At 42.1% G+C, this 14681-nt stretch overlaps 1 protein-coding gene across 1 annotated transcript in view; it reads right to left on the bottom strand.

The window, feature by feature from the left end:
* PCCA (propionyl-CoA carboxylase subunit alpha) overlaps positions 1-14681 on the bottom strand; it is a 1213132-nt gene that overhangs the window by 178039 nt on the left and 1020412 nt on the right. The window contains exon 21 of the mRNA XM_082247734.1: positions 3688-3741. Within this exon, the coding sequence (XP_082103860.1) occupies positions 3688-3741 (54 nt within the window). The remainder of the gene's footprint in view (positions 1-3687; positions 3742-14681) is intronic.

The raw sequence follows: 14681 nt of genomic DNA, 5'->3' as shown, positions 1-14681 counted from the left end.
TAAAACAAGGAATAACTAAATTAAAAACAAAGGACAGAAGGTATGTAGAAGAGAATAAAGGGCTAGCCGACTGCCTTAATGAATACTTCTGTTCAGTTTTTACAGAAGAAAAAGAAGGAGAAGGACCTCCACTTGAAAGGATGACTAATTAATCGTTTGATGCATGTGTCTTTACAGAGGAAGACGTTCTAAGATTGCTGTCTAAAGTGAAGACAAATAAGTCACAGGGTCCTGATGAGATACACCCGAAATTATTAAAAGAGCTTAGTGGTGAGCTGGCAAAACCATTAACAGATTTATTTAACCAATCATTAGTAACAGGAGTCGTCCCGGAAGATTGGAAATTGGCAAATGTCGTGCCCATTCACAAGAAAGGTAGTAGGGAGGAATCGAGCAACTATAGACCAGTGAGTCTGACATCAATAGTAGGCAAATAATGGAAACCCTATTAAAGGATAGGATTGTGGAACATCTTAAATCCCATGGATTGCAAGATGAAAAACAACATGGGTTTACTTCAGGGAGATCATGTCAAACAAATCTTATAGATTTTTTTGACTGGGTGACTAAAATAATAGACGGTGGAGGTGCAGTAGACATTGCATATCTAGATTTTAGTAAGGCTTTTGACACTGTCCCACATAGAAGACTTATCAATAAACTGCAGTCATTGAGCATGGACTCCCGTATTGTTGAGTGGATTAGGCAGTGGCTGAGTGACAGACAACAGAGGGTTGTAGTCAATGAAGAACATTCAGAACAAGGTCATGTTACCAGTGGGGTACCTCAGGGATCTCTACTGGGACCAATTTTGTTTAATATCTTCATAAGTAATATTGCAAAAGGCCTCGATGGTAAGGTTTGTCTTTTTGCTGATGACACAAAGATATGTAACAGGGTTGATGTTCCTGGAGGGAAACGCCAAATGGAAAAGGATTTAGGAAAATTAGAAGAATGGTCAGAACTCTGGCAACTGAAATTTAATGTGGATAAGTGCAAGATAATGCACCTGGGGCTTAAAAACCCAAGGGCAGAATATAGAATATTTGACACAGTCCTGACCACAGTATCTGAGGAAAGGGATTTAGGAGTAATTATTTCAGAAGACTTAAAGGTGGGAAGACAATGTAATAGAGCAGCACGAAATGCCAGCAGAATGCTTGGATGTATAGGGAGAGGTATAAGCAGTAGAAAGAGAGAAGTGCTTATGCCGCTGTACAGAACACTGGTGAGACCTCACTTGGAGTATTGTGCGCAGTACTGGAGGCCATATCTCCAGAAGGATATAGATACTCTAGAGAGAGTTCAGAGAAGAGCTACTAAACTAGTACATGGATTGCAGGAAAAAACTTACCAGGAAAGGTTAAAGGACCTTAACATGTATAGCTTGGAAGAAAGAAGAGACAGCGGGGATATGATAGAAACTTTTAAATACATAAAGGGAATCAACTCGGTAAAGGAGGAGAGCATATTTAAAAGAAGAAAAACTACCACAAGAGGACACAGTTTTAAATTAAAAGTAATATGAGGAAGTATTACTTTACTGAGAGAGTAGTGGATGCATGGAATAACCTCCCTGCAGAAGTGGTAGCTGCAAATACAGTGAAGGAGTTTAAGCATGCATGGAATAGGCATAAGGCTATCCTTCATATAAGATAGGGCCAGGGACTATTCATAGGATTCAGATATATTGGGCAGACTAGATGGGCCAAATGGTTCTTATCTGCCGACACATACTATGTTTCTATGTTTCAGACACAAAGGGCAAAGGGCCTGGTATGGATCTGGGGGCGACCCCACACCTGTTTTTTTCACAATTTTTCTAGCTGGCAATTTTTTTTTTTTTTTAGATTCAGCTGTCAGCAGAAAATGCACAAAAAAGCGCATAGGTGTGAATGCAGGGTCAGTGATTAAACTACAACATTGTAATTTTAGTACCAACTCAAAATTATTTTGTGAACATAACATATACATAACAGAATGATCTTTGAACCAACAACATCTCACTTCAAGTAGTAGATGGCTCAATTCTTCTGGACAGAAAAGCAAATAAAGGCATTGTCAGATTAAAGTATTATGATCTCTGTAAGAGAGAATACATACCTGTAAATAATACATTTACAAATTACCCAGTATGCATGCAGTTCACATGAAAAAATATATTTGATAAGAGGTTCACTTTAGGATAAATGACCAAGACTAGCTATAGACATGAGATGACGGAGGTCCAACCTAGCCATTTTGTGACTGGAGTACATCTCTAGGGCAGCAGCAGACATCCACTGACAAAACTTTGCTTAATCATTGTTCTTTCCCCAAAAACAATCTGGTTCAATTGCTGCCTTCATATGATTTCCCCCTCCAGATAATCTCAAATGCTTAGGGTAATTATAGCATGTTTAGAGAACAGCTTATCAAGGGAAATACCTAAGGAGAGTGAAGGCATGCCTACCCAATAGACTATCCTTGTACATATTATGGTAAGCTTAAAGCATAACTCCACTTTTGTTGAGAAAAAAACATTGCCCTCTGAGTGATCTATGTACATTGCAAGGATTAGAACAACTTTTGTTGCAGATTCCTACTTATTCTAAATAAATACCTATTTGTTCCACTGTGCTTAGTGTGTCTAATTGTGGTTTCATAATTATCTGTCAGCAGAGCACGAATGAGGAAATCTGCTGGGCCTGCATCCCTTTTGACGTGTTCCTATTGGAAATATCTCACCAAAAATGACATTTTTGTTGCAGGGGATGCCTGAAATCTGACTTGTGTCTTAGGCAGACTTCGGGGAAACTTGGTGAGCCAATCACACAAGCAGGAAATTATATTTCCAGGGTGTGTTTAGTACACATTTTGTGTACAGAATAACTCCAGGTAGCCCTATTGCATTGTATTTTCAGAAAATTACAGCGGCTGCATATTGAAAAGGAAAGGTAATTTTTAATAACATTCAATTACAATATGATGTGTCGCAATTGTATACGATATATTATTTTTTCTTTATTCCCCCCCCCCACGAAAGTGGAGTTACCCTTTAAGTAACCATAAGAGAATAGAAAACCATTTAGGAGGCCACCTGAACCTCACCTGCATCAGGATACACTCACTGCTTTGCTATGTACAGTGCAAAGAAAGAACAAACTATATTAATATGTACTGTGCTCATCAAAACAGCCAAATGCTTGTGCAAACTGAAGGACGGACGTATATTAATTATTTATTCATCAGCAGTGAGCCAAAGGTTTTCTGCAGATAGCTTTTAAGCAAACTCTTAACAGTACATACTCAAGCCCCAAGGATAAAAAAGCCATTTTTCTCAAGTTTTATCCAACAATTTGGCAAAAACAATGAGCACCTTCTAATCCTTAAAACTGTGCAACATGAATATAAATGAATTTGCCAGAAATATTGGCTTATGGCGTGGGTGCACGGACCAGATAAATTCATGATTATACAAGACATTTTTGGTAAACTTCTATCTTCATCAACCTGATGTTGGTTAGTTGCCGAAAAAAATGCAGAACAAGCAAGGTATCCGATTTAAAAAAGTCACTGCTGCACAGTTAGTACAAGTGATAAATTAGTTTGGACAAGTGTGAATACCCAGAAACACAGTTATTTTGCTAGTTGGCATCTATAAATTAAGTATGCATGGTTTTATTTCCCGCAAAATGATTTACTCACCACTGTGCCCAGGAACTGAATGCTAAAATTTCCAGCTGCATCACGGTTAAGGCACTGAATGAAGATAAAGAGGGAGAGTCAGAAAGGAATGTGAAATCTTAAAGTGTAATTAAACCCACATCAGTAAAAATGAACAATTAATGCTGTATTACATGCTGTTGATACTCACTAAGCCACTAAAGGATTTGTGTTCTGTAACAAAAAGAAAAACCTGGTTGATCCTGCTGTTCTCTGTCTCCCCCCTCTGTCCATGTTCCCACTGTAGTTTTCAGTGTATTTACTACCCTGAGCATTTTCTCCCTATCACATCTGAACAGTCCATGTGACTATAGAATCACACATGTGCATGTTTACACTCTGATAAATGACAGCCCACTCCCTTCCTCCTCCATGCCCACTAACCAGCTGAACACATTTAGGGTAGAAGATTAGATCTTGATTGATGGAGGCTTCACCTCCCTGTTATTCTAAGACACTAAAACAGGGAGGCAACACATCCATCAATCAAATACAAATATAGATTTCAAATCTATATTTGTATGACAATTTAAAACAGTTTATTGATATTATTTATTTTTACTCTGTATCACAAAGACTGTGACCAGCAGCAGAGAACTGGAAGCTCCTTCTGCTGCCACTAGTTCCCTATAGACAGGCTGGGAAAGATCTGGGTTACGCGACAGCTGTATATCACTTAGAAAAAAAGGTCCTTTTTTAAATTAAAATAAGGACAGTGCCATCAACTACATACAGAAAGAGAAGGGATAATGTAAATTAAACAGTGTGTCTTTAGTATCTCTTTAACATCTGGCACACACTGAACATTTATGATAATGGAAAAACCAGGAAAGATCAACATGTTGCCTCTTACTCAAAGGCAGTAACAAATAAATATACAAAGACTTTAAAGTATGCACAAGGGCACAATCCTAAATTACTTTCTCCACTTTTCAGTACATAATACAATATAATTTATGTATTTATGTCTATGGGACAACGCATATAGCTATCTAAAGATCTGTAATTCAGTGATGCATTCAGAGCCATTAAAAAAAAAAAGGTTATGTTAAGAGTGTAGCAATGTATGCGCATATGTGCGTATACAGAAGTATTTACAAGTAAATTGCAACACTGGCAGGAAGAAGAACTTAAGCATGTACGCACATATATGCAATGTCCATATGCAGTAAATGATTATGTCCGTGTGCAAACACAAGTAACTGCTTCTTTTTGTAGTTCAGAAAAAGTTTGGGGCTAATTAACACAATTATGTAAGCAGTGTCTGTGTGGCCTGTTTATAAAAAATAAAAATTGGTGTGCAGATGTTTTAGCATTTGCACAAAAGTCACAAATAATACCACTGCAAATGTTTTTAAAGCAGCATTAAATCCAAAAATCAAATATGTTGCAGCCGACCAATCACTAGGTGTGGTGGATGAATTAGTTATCTTATTTTAGTTTTTCTTTTCCCTGTTTTCACCTGGTAATCTGACCAGTAACACACCTCACACACACACCTAAATTGAAGCTGAACTCTGAAAAACATTTTATAAGCAGTTACAGCAAACAGTTTTTGTTCCAATGTTGTTAAATTGAATGAAATTAGAAAGTTTTATACTATATGCTATTGCATGGATTTCTCTGTCGAATATAAGCAGTACTGGCTGCAACATATTTTAAGAACGTTTGCTCCTAAAAGAAAAAAGCCTAGGAAAATTCTATCATGGGAGAAAATAGCCCAAGGACATTTGAGAGAAGAAAATACCTTAACGTGGATCTTCACCCTGAAAAACAAGTTTCCTCCCTCTGTAACTTTCCCCTGCTCTTCTACATAAATCTCTTTTTCTGTTTACAGGTTTCAGTCCCACTCCACATCTTCCTTCTTGCCTAGATGAATAACGTGCAGCGCTCCTGATGCCTCCTGGGGTATGCATGTTATATATCCCAGTAGGCATAGCATTCCAATCATAAAACTTGGAGGGGGCAGACCTAGCGACACATCATCAGGAGGCGTTTGCCTGAACTTGGAAGAGGTGGGAGCCTCCTGCCATGACGTCACACAAGACCATGGTAGCGCAAGACTGGAGCGGTAGCAGAAAAGAAGTGGATCTCAGCAGGACAACATGAAGTCTGCTGGGTAAATATATGAGTTGTGCACAACCCAGCATCAGTTAGGAAAGGTTAAAAAAATAGATAAATGGGGGAGGCTGAAGATCTTCAATAAGAGCATTCAATTTTGCCCCTTTCGCACAACAGCAACAGCTTTATACATTGTAAAAAAAAATCTTCTAAAAACGAATAAATTCTAGGTAATTCGTTCAGAGTTAATGTATTTTTTTTTATAACTATATCCCTATATTTCTAAAATACAATATGTTGTGTTTTGGTAAAATTAGACGTTAAGTCTGGTACATATGTAAAGTTTTTTTCGTTCAACCTAGTTGGCTGAACAGGAAAAAAAAAAAAGACAGATCGCCATGCTAACACACATGATGTTAGTGTGTCAATCTCCCTGGCTGAGCTTCTGTGTTCTGCCCCCCCACCCCCCCCCCCCCCCCCGCCAGAACACACTGATCAGCGCTTATAGCCTTTTCTGTGATTTCTGATTGGTTGCTGTTTTTCCAGCATGCCCTTTCTAATGACTGGCTTTTGTTGGAAACACATCTGTACACACTGACTGAATGTTGACCAGTTGCTTTTGAACCAGCCGATATTTAGCCTGGGTGTACCCAAGCCTTAGCACAAATGGCTGACATTTTTAAATGAGTATACCTTTGTCACACTTTTTTACGTAAATTAAAAATATTAAAAGTACAGATCATAGAATGACACAAAAAGTAAAGTGTAAACTAAAATGCTCTAAATTATGAGACACCACATTTTTTTACATCAATTCACTGCGAAAAGGAAAAGGTCTGTAAAGCAATACAGACCGACCAATCACAGTGAAAGAAATAAACAAATAATAAATGTACTCAGAAAATGACTAATTCTATATATCACATTACATAAATTCAATTACTTATTAGTCAAATCTCTAAACCACTTTCATAAAAAGTATGGACTAAAATGTGCCAACAGCAGACATATTCCAGCAATGATGATTAATGAGATGGAAAATATTGCTAATGAAAAAGGTAGTAAAAAAAGTCCCAACATTAACTTTTATTAAAGGAAACGAGAGCTTGTACTTTTCCCACAACTCATAATAAATAGAGCCAACTGCTTTTGGAAACTGCAAAGGTGAACAAAGCTACAAGTGCCGACAATGAGCGAAGTGAGTGCCAAAACAAACAAGGACTTGGTACATGATAAGCTGTCAGTACGTGTCCAGATGAAAAAGAAAACAAGGGACCTTTTATCATTTTATTAGCACTCCACCCTAATTAGTGGACTTTTGACTATTGTGTTACATCTCGTCCAAAAGTAAGAGAGGTCACTAGTGTCACTTGAGGATGTCATTCATTGAACCTTTTTCTTTCAACTATGGCATGCAGTGACAAACAGAAATACTAATTCAATGAATGTGTGACCTAATCATGAAGAGTAAGCAAGGATAATAAGGCAGGTTAGCCCTGAATGTTTCAGCTGACAAAGTCAGGACAGTAGGCTGAGCGAGAGGCAAAGCAGCGGAGGGCCATGGCCTATTCTATATAGAGGGCATTCATTCAGACACAAGTCTACCTCTAAACAAGAGCTACAGAAAACAAGGTGGTCTTAACCATCTCTGCAAAGACTAGATAATTGGAACACCTTTTAACTATGCATATAAAAGGACTGATCTCTGCTCTACCACTAAAGAAGGGCTCAGAAGTATAACACGCAGACTTGGTGCAGCTGCTGATGAATAGACCGACAACCAGGTTTCATTCAGGGTTGTATAAATCCTGTATTTCTACTCTTAAACTGACAGTGACATTGAGAAGGACAGAAAGGCAAAATAATGAAAAAGAATGAGGGTGAAAATGAACTAGAGAAATAAAAGTGTAACAACGTGCCTACACTTATTCAAAGGTATAAGTAATCAACAGATAACATACTAGCATGACAAGAATTATTTTTCAATATCTAAAGTATAATTTAATGTATGTTTAGGTATTGCAGATCAACTGTCACCCAACACAACACTCTACAGAATACTAACACATAGTGTATGCCAGTACATTTGCTCATCCATATAGTAGAAGCTAAGATACTGAAGTATGAGGCACTTTAAACAAAACCAATAGGTGCCATTTACAGAATAAGCCAAGTGTTAAAACCATTAATAAACAGAGGTTTAAATCATTTTATTTTGGTGTGATATCCTAAAAATGTCACTCTATACATATTATCCATACACATGTTAGGGGCATGAGTGCATATTTAGACTGATAGACATTAGCCACTCCTGAACAAGTATAACCTTTTACTGGTTTTCGGCTAATTATTATAATTTGCAATTTCTTCTACATATACAGGGTTTCAGAGCAGCTCCCCATAACTCAGCTGCCTTGCCACAGAAAATTAGTTCCACCTAGTTGGGTATCAATGACTTATTCACTAAGAGCTCTAGGACTCAGTACAATCTGCTGAGCACTGAGGTCTGAAATGGGTGACTACCTTCATCAGACTTCAAACATAAATGAGTTTGCTGGCAATAAAAACACAGAAGGGACATAATTATTGTGAGAGAAATGTACTAGAGCAACAGATCATTTGAAGACTTTTCTATAGGCTGATAATAATGGACTAGGCCAAACTACGACCAGCTGTGTCCAGGTGGATTAAAAATGCAAAATGTATTATCCTTCCGACACGTTTATTTAATATAAAGTCATTCAAAGATATTGGCTGTGCAGCGTGCTGCTAAATAAATACTCTACTTTCAAAATTAGATGGGTACCAGACATGGTGAAAACAAAAAAACTAATTTCATTTGATTGTGAATGCACATTTGACTGTTGTCTAATGTAATCATCCATCTTAACTGTATGATGAACTACTGGGACATGTTGCAGCTTTTATTAGTGATACAAACATTGGTTCAGGGGCAACACATTTTAGGGCAACTCTAACATTCTTGTGGCCAAGGTACATTGGTAAGAGCAAGAAGCTGATGACAAAGTCAAAAGCAAACAAAATGCAAATATATAAGGCCTCATGCACACTGGATGTTTTTTTACAGCTGCTGTTTTTGGCTTCAGGCGGTTTCTTCTGCAGCCAGTTAACTCCCCAGCATGTTATCCTATGTGTCCATGCGTGTTATCAGCAGTTTTTGGCAGGCGTGTTTTCTGGCTGGAAAAACCCTCAGAACTAGTGGGTTTTGAGAGGAGTTTTTCAGCTGTAAATACGCTCTAACTCTGATAAAAGCTTAACAGTGCTGAAAAAGGCGGCTATTCTGTGTTTATCAGCCTTTTGAGCCATAAGCTTTTGTGGGGGTATAGTTTTGCTAAAAAAAATCTAAAAAATCGGATTTTTGTAAGATCTTACCGTAAAATCCCTTTCTCTTAAGCTCATTGACAGACGTAGTCTTCTTGATTCACAAGAACTGGGTTATGTTGTCTCCGCAGGAGCAGGACTAGGCAGAAAGAAAAAACGTTCTGGCTCCACCTTAGGGGCAGTCCCTGAGGGTATATCCTCCCTCTCTCTGCTACAAGGCATCAGTTCTGTCACAAAGCAGCAACAGAGAATTTAACCCAACCCAACTCAATGATAGAGGGGCGGGTACTACGTCTGTCAATGAGCTTAAGAGAAAAGGATTTTACGGTAAGATCTTACAAAAATCCGATTTTCTCTGTCGCTCATTGACAGACATAGTCTTCTTGATTCACAAGAACTGGGACATCCAGAAGCAGTGCCACAAATGAGGGGTGGGATTGACCGAAATCAAAATCCAATCTAGAAGGCCCAACCGGTGCCAAACTAGAAGTTTTAAAGGCTCATTAAAAACAAAGAATGAGACTCAAATGAAAATTTCCAACGGAAAAAAAAAACCCTCGAGGCAGACCGTCTCCTCAAATGGCGGCCTACAAAACCTTGCGGCCAAACGAGGCATCAGACGATGCCATTACATCAACTTTATAATGTTTTGTAAAGGTATGCACCGACGACCAGGTAGCCGCCTTGCACACCTGGACCACTGACGCCTGATGGCGAAAGGCCCATGACGCACTAAGTGCCCGAGTGGAGTGCGCCTTAACAGGGAACGGGGGCTCCCGACCCTTAATAGAATAAGCCTGTACCACCGTCTGTCTGATCCATTTGGAAATGGTCGCGGCAGATGCAGGCAACCCCTTTTTGGGTCCATCCGGGATCACAAAAAGTGAATCCGTCTTGCGAAACGAGTCTGTCATTTTCAAGTATACCCTGATCGCCCGGACCACATCCAAGGAGTGTAAAGCAAACTCCCGAGGATGACTGGGCTTAGGACACAGGGAAGGTAATACAATTTCTTCATTCAGATGAAATTCTGAAACCACTTTTGGTAGGAAGGATGGATTCGGACGAAGAACCACCTTATCTCTATGAACCACCAGATATGGGGAACGACAAGATAAAGCGGCCAGTTCTGACACCCTGCGTGCAGAAGTGATAGCCACCAAGAAGGCCACCTTCTGGGACAACGTAGGTAGAGGAATTTCCCTAATATCTTCAAAGGGAGGTTTCTGAAGAACCGACAATACTAAATTAAGATCCCAGGGTGGTAACGGCGCGCGCACTGGCGGAGCCAGATGTCGCACCCCCTGGATGAAATTCCGCACCAAGGAATGAGTAGCCAAAGGCTTCTGAAAGAAGATAGCTAATGCTGAGACCTGACCCTTGATAGTGCTCAAGGCCAGTTTCTGCTCAACCCCTTGTTGCAGAAAAGCTAATATTCGACTAACCGAATAAGACCGTGGACGGAACCCCAGAGGTTCACACCATGCAATGTAGGACTTCCATGTACGGTGATAAATCTTTCTGGAAGTCGCTTTCCTTGCTTTAACTAGAGTAGGAATAACTGAAGCTGACAATCCCTTGTCCTTTAGCACCTGGGTCTCAATAGCCAGGCCGTTAAAGCCAGCGATCGTAAAGCAGAATGGAAGATCGGTCCCTGAGACAGTAGGTCCTCCCTGAGAGGAAGTCTCCACGGGACGTCCGCCACCAGTCTGACCAAGTCGGCGTACCACGCTCGGCGAGGCCAGTCCGGAGCTACCAGGATTACTGGAATTCCTTCCTCCTCTATCCTGCGAAGAAGTCTTGGCAGTAACCCGAGAGGAGGGAAGGCATACATAGCTGGTATTGCCCCCACGGGGCGATCAGTGCGTCTGCGGTCTCTGCTAGAGGATCGCGGGAGCGAGCCACGAATCTCTGTACTTTCCTGTTGAATCGTGATGCCAACAGATCCACATCCGGGGTGCCCCACCGTAGGCACAACTGGTGGAAAACTTCTGGATGGAGGGACCATTCCCCCTGATCCAGAGTCTGACGGCTGAGATAATCTGCCTGCCAATTCTCCACCCCCGGAATGAACACCGCAGAGATAGCTGGAACAAATCGTTCCGCCCAGCAAAGAATGCAAGCCACTTCTTTGGCCGCTCGGACACTCTTGGTGCCCCCCTGGTGATTGACATAAGCCACGGCCGTGGCGTTGTCCGACTGGATCCGAACCGGGCTGCCCTGGAGCTGCTCGGTCCAGTGAATCAGACAAAGTCTGATCGCTCTCAGTTCCAATACATTTATCGGCAACCTGGATTCTTCCAGGGACCAAAGTCCCTGGACAGATAACTGACCGAGAATTCCTCCCCATCCGGATAGACTGGCATCCGTGGTCACTATCGTCCAATATATTGGCAGAAATGACTTTCCCTGGCTGAGCATCGGAGACCGAAGCCACCAGACCAGAGACTCTCTGGTCTGTTTGCTCAATCGGATCCGATTGTCCAGGGATTCCGGATTCCGATTCCATCTGAGAAGAATCTCTTGCTGAAGAATTCGGGTATGGGACTGGGCAAATGGGACTGCTTCGAAGGAAGCCACCATCAACCCCAGAACCCTCATGCAAGTCCGAAGGGAAGACCAGCTGTTGGATAGTAACAACTGGACTGCTGATTGAATCTTCCGGAGTTTCCCTACCAGAAGGAAAACTCTTGTCCTGAATGTGTCTAGAATTAGACCCAGATATTCGAGCCTCTGGGTGGGAACCAGAAATGACTTTTGCTGGTTCACTAGCCACCCGAATTCCTGTAAAGAAATTATAGTAATTTCTATGTTTTGTAGCAGGGTCTGAGGAGACTCTGCATGAAGCAGGAGATCGTCTAGGTAACCTAGAATCGATATGCCTCTTTGGCGCAGTAGTGCCAACATTGGGGCCAACACCTTCGTGAAGACCCGAGGAGCCGTGGCGAGACCGAAAGGTAACGCCACAAACTGATAGTGGTTCTCTTCTACGGAAAAGCGTAGAAACCGCTGATGTCCTGCGAAAATGGGAATGTGAAGATAGGCGTCCTTGATGTCTATGGACGCTAGGACATGCCCTGGATGTAGGAAGGCTGCTACTGTGCGAATGGATTCCATCTTGAATTTCCTTATGTTGAGAAAGGAATTGAGTGCCCTTAAGTCCAGAATTGGACGCACTTTGCCCTCTTTCCTGGGTATTGTAAATAGGTTTGAATAAAACCCTTGAAAACGTTCTGTCCAAGGAACGTGGACTACCACTCCTTGTTGTAGTAAATCCGTGACTGCTCTCCGCAGATCTTCTAAACGATCCGGGGATAGTCGGATATTGGAAGGGAAGAATCGCGCCGGTGGGAGAGATCGAAACTCGATCTTGTACCCTGACCTTATGACTTCGCAAACCCACTTGTCCGGGATTCTGGAAAGCCATGGATCCGGGAACCGGCGAAGACGTCCCCCCACCCCAATTATGGGTGGGGGCGCACCTTCGGGCTTTGGACGATTTATCTTCAGGTCTGGAGGGGGCGGGCTTTTGCTTGCCCGACCAACGTCCCCTGAAGCCTCCTGAAGGAGCTTTGGAGGACTTAATTTTTTCACCCGCGGGACGAAAAAACTTTTTGTAAGCAGAGAAAGAAGGCCCTCGTCTTTGACGAGTTCCTTTACCCTTAACATTTTGCGGTAAAAAGGTGCTCTTTCCACCCGTGAGATCCTTAATGATCTCATCTAAGTTGGCTCCAAATAGACGCTCTCCTAAAAAGGGGATATTAGCTAATGCTTTTTTGGAACCTTGGTCGGCTAACCAACCTTTTAGCCACAGTGTACGCCTGAGAACCACTGCTGAAACTGATGCTCGCGCCAATAATGGAGTGGCGTCTAACGCCGCATCACACACAAACTGTAACCCCTGTATCATTTGTTCCAACAAATCTGATACCGCCTGAGGGACCTCTTCTAAGTCCCGGCGTAACCACTTGGTCCATTCAGTTACAGTCTGCGAAACCAGACCAATAGCAATTATTGGTCTGAAAGCTGATCCAATCAAGGAAAACATGGTGCGAGACATAGCTTCTATCTTGCGATCCACTGGATCTTTAAAAGACGGAGCGTCTTCTAAAGGAATAACCATGGCTTTATTCAATCTAGCAATTGGTGAATCCACCACAGGTGGTTCTGTCCATTTCTTAATGAGGGTTTCCTCAAACGGATAACGCCTGTTAATGCGTTTAGAAATAGCAGAGGTGCGTTTTGGCAGACTCCATTCTTCTTTGATTGGATTGCCAAAACATTTGGGCAATGGAAAAACCTTCGCCACTTTCATGCGTTTTTTAGTCCCAAAAGGGATTTCAGTTTCAGCTATTTCCGACGGAATACCCTGTAATCTTAAGGTTTATTGAACAGATACAATGAGTGCGTTTACCAACGCTTCCTCTCGGGCTATGGCTGATGCAGAAACATCCTCCTCACTGTCTGAAGAGACAGTACCCGAGACACCAATCCCAGATGAAGTACCTGCAACTGCAGAAATAGGCTCAGAGTCTGAATCCGAAGTTTCAGATAATAAGGGGTTAGGCGGGGGTCGCTTTCTTGCGCCCTGTCCCTGACAAGCCACTTCCACCCGGGACACAAAAGTTTCCATAATAGCTGACAATGATTCAACCGTCAGTGGGGTGCTGGAGGATCCTGCAGACACCTCGAGGGGATCCGGTGGAGATACATGAGTGGCAGGGTCCATGTTAATTCAGGACACGTCTGCCAGAAAAAACAAAAAATTTTCTTTTTTAAATCAAAAAAATACCTCTTTTTTATGTGTCTCCCCCTAGCGCAATAGCGCCCCTCAGAGTACCTGCTTCTCGATCCCCACAGAGAGAGAGAGGGACCCCCAAGGCTCACCACCCGATGCAGAGAAGTTTCCAACCAACTGCAGTCAGCGTCTGTCTTTTACAGACTGGAAAGAGCTGTGTTCGTTTTCCCGGGTAGAAGGACGTGGCTCCACCCCCTGTGTACGCCTTCCGGCGTTCCCAGCTCTCCACGAGGTAGCTGGGCTCATCAAACATGGCCGCCCCCATACAGGAGACAATAGACTCCAAAAACATGGCGGCCGGCGTGACCTGAGGACATACATGCACCTGGTCTACGGCAAAATGGCGGCGGACCGCCAAAATCGTTTTTCCCAGCACATCCACCTGCATCTCTGCTAAGTGGCGGTTTAACGATCTGCAGGAGGTACACTACAATTAAGGTAGGATTATACCTCCTATGTCTGCTGTAATACTACAGTCTGCTGGGTAGAGTGTTAGCTCTCAAACCAAGTCCACTTCCCACCAAACACATACTGTATTTACAAGGGGGACTTTTAGTGTCAGATATATACTGACCATGTATGGAGGGGCCCATAATTCATACTGCCTCATAACGAGGAAAAAAGGGAACGTTTACTCACCATACCGAACCTGACAGGCACCCTCTCTTCACAATACCCTCTCCACCGGGGTGGGGGGTTGTGGACCACTCCGGACGCCTCGACTCTCTGGTTCCTGGCGTCCAAGCAAGACTTTTAACTCGCAAGGTCAGTCCCT

This window comes from Pelophylax lessonae, assembly GCF_965119305.1.
Source record: "Pelophylax lessonae genome assembly, chromosome: 2".
Taxonomy (NCBI): Eukaryota; Metazoa; Chordata; class Amphibia; order Anura; family Ranidae; genus Pelophylax; species Pelophylax lessonae.
Note: the sequence above shows the minus strand (reverse complement) of the source record. Positions and strands in the feature narration are given on the sequence as shown.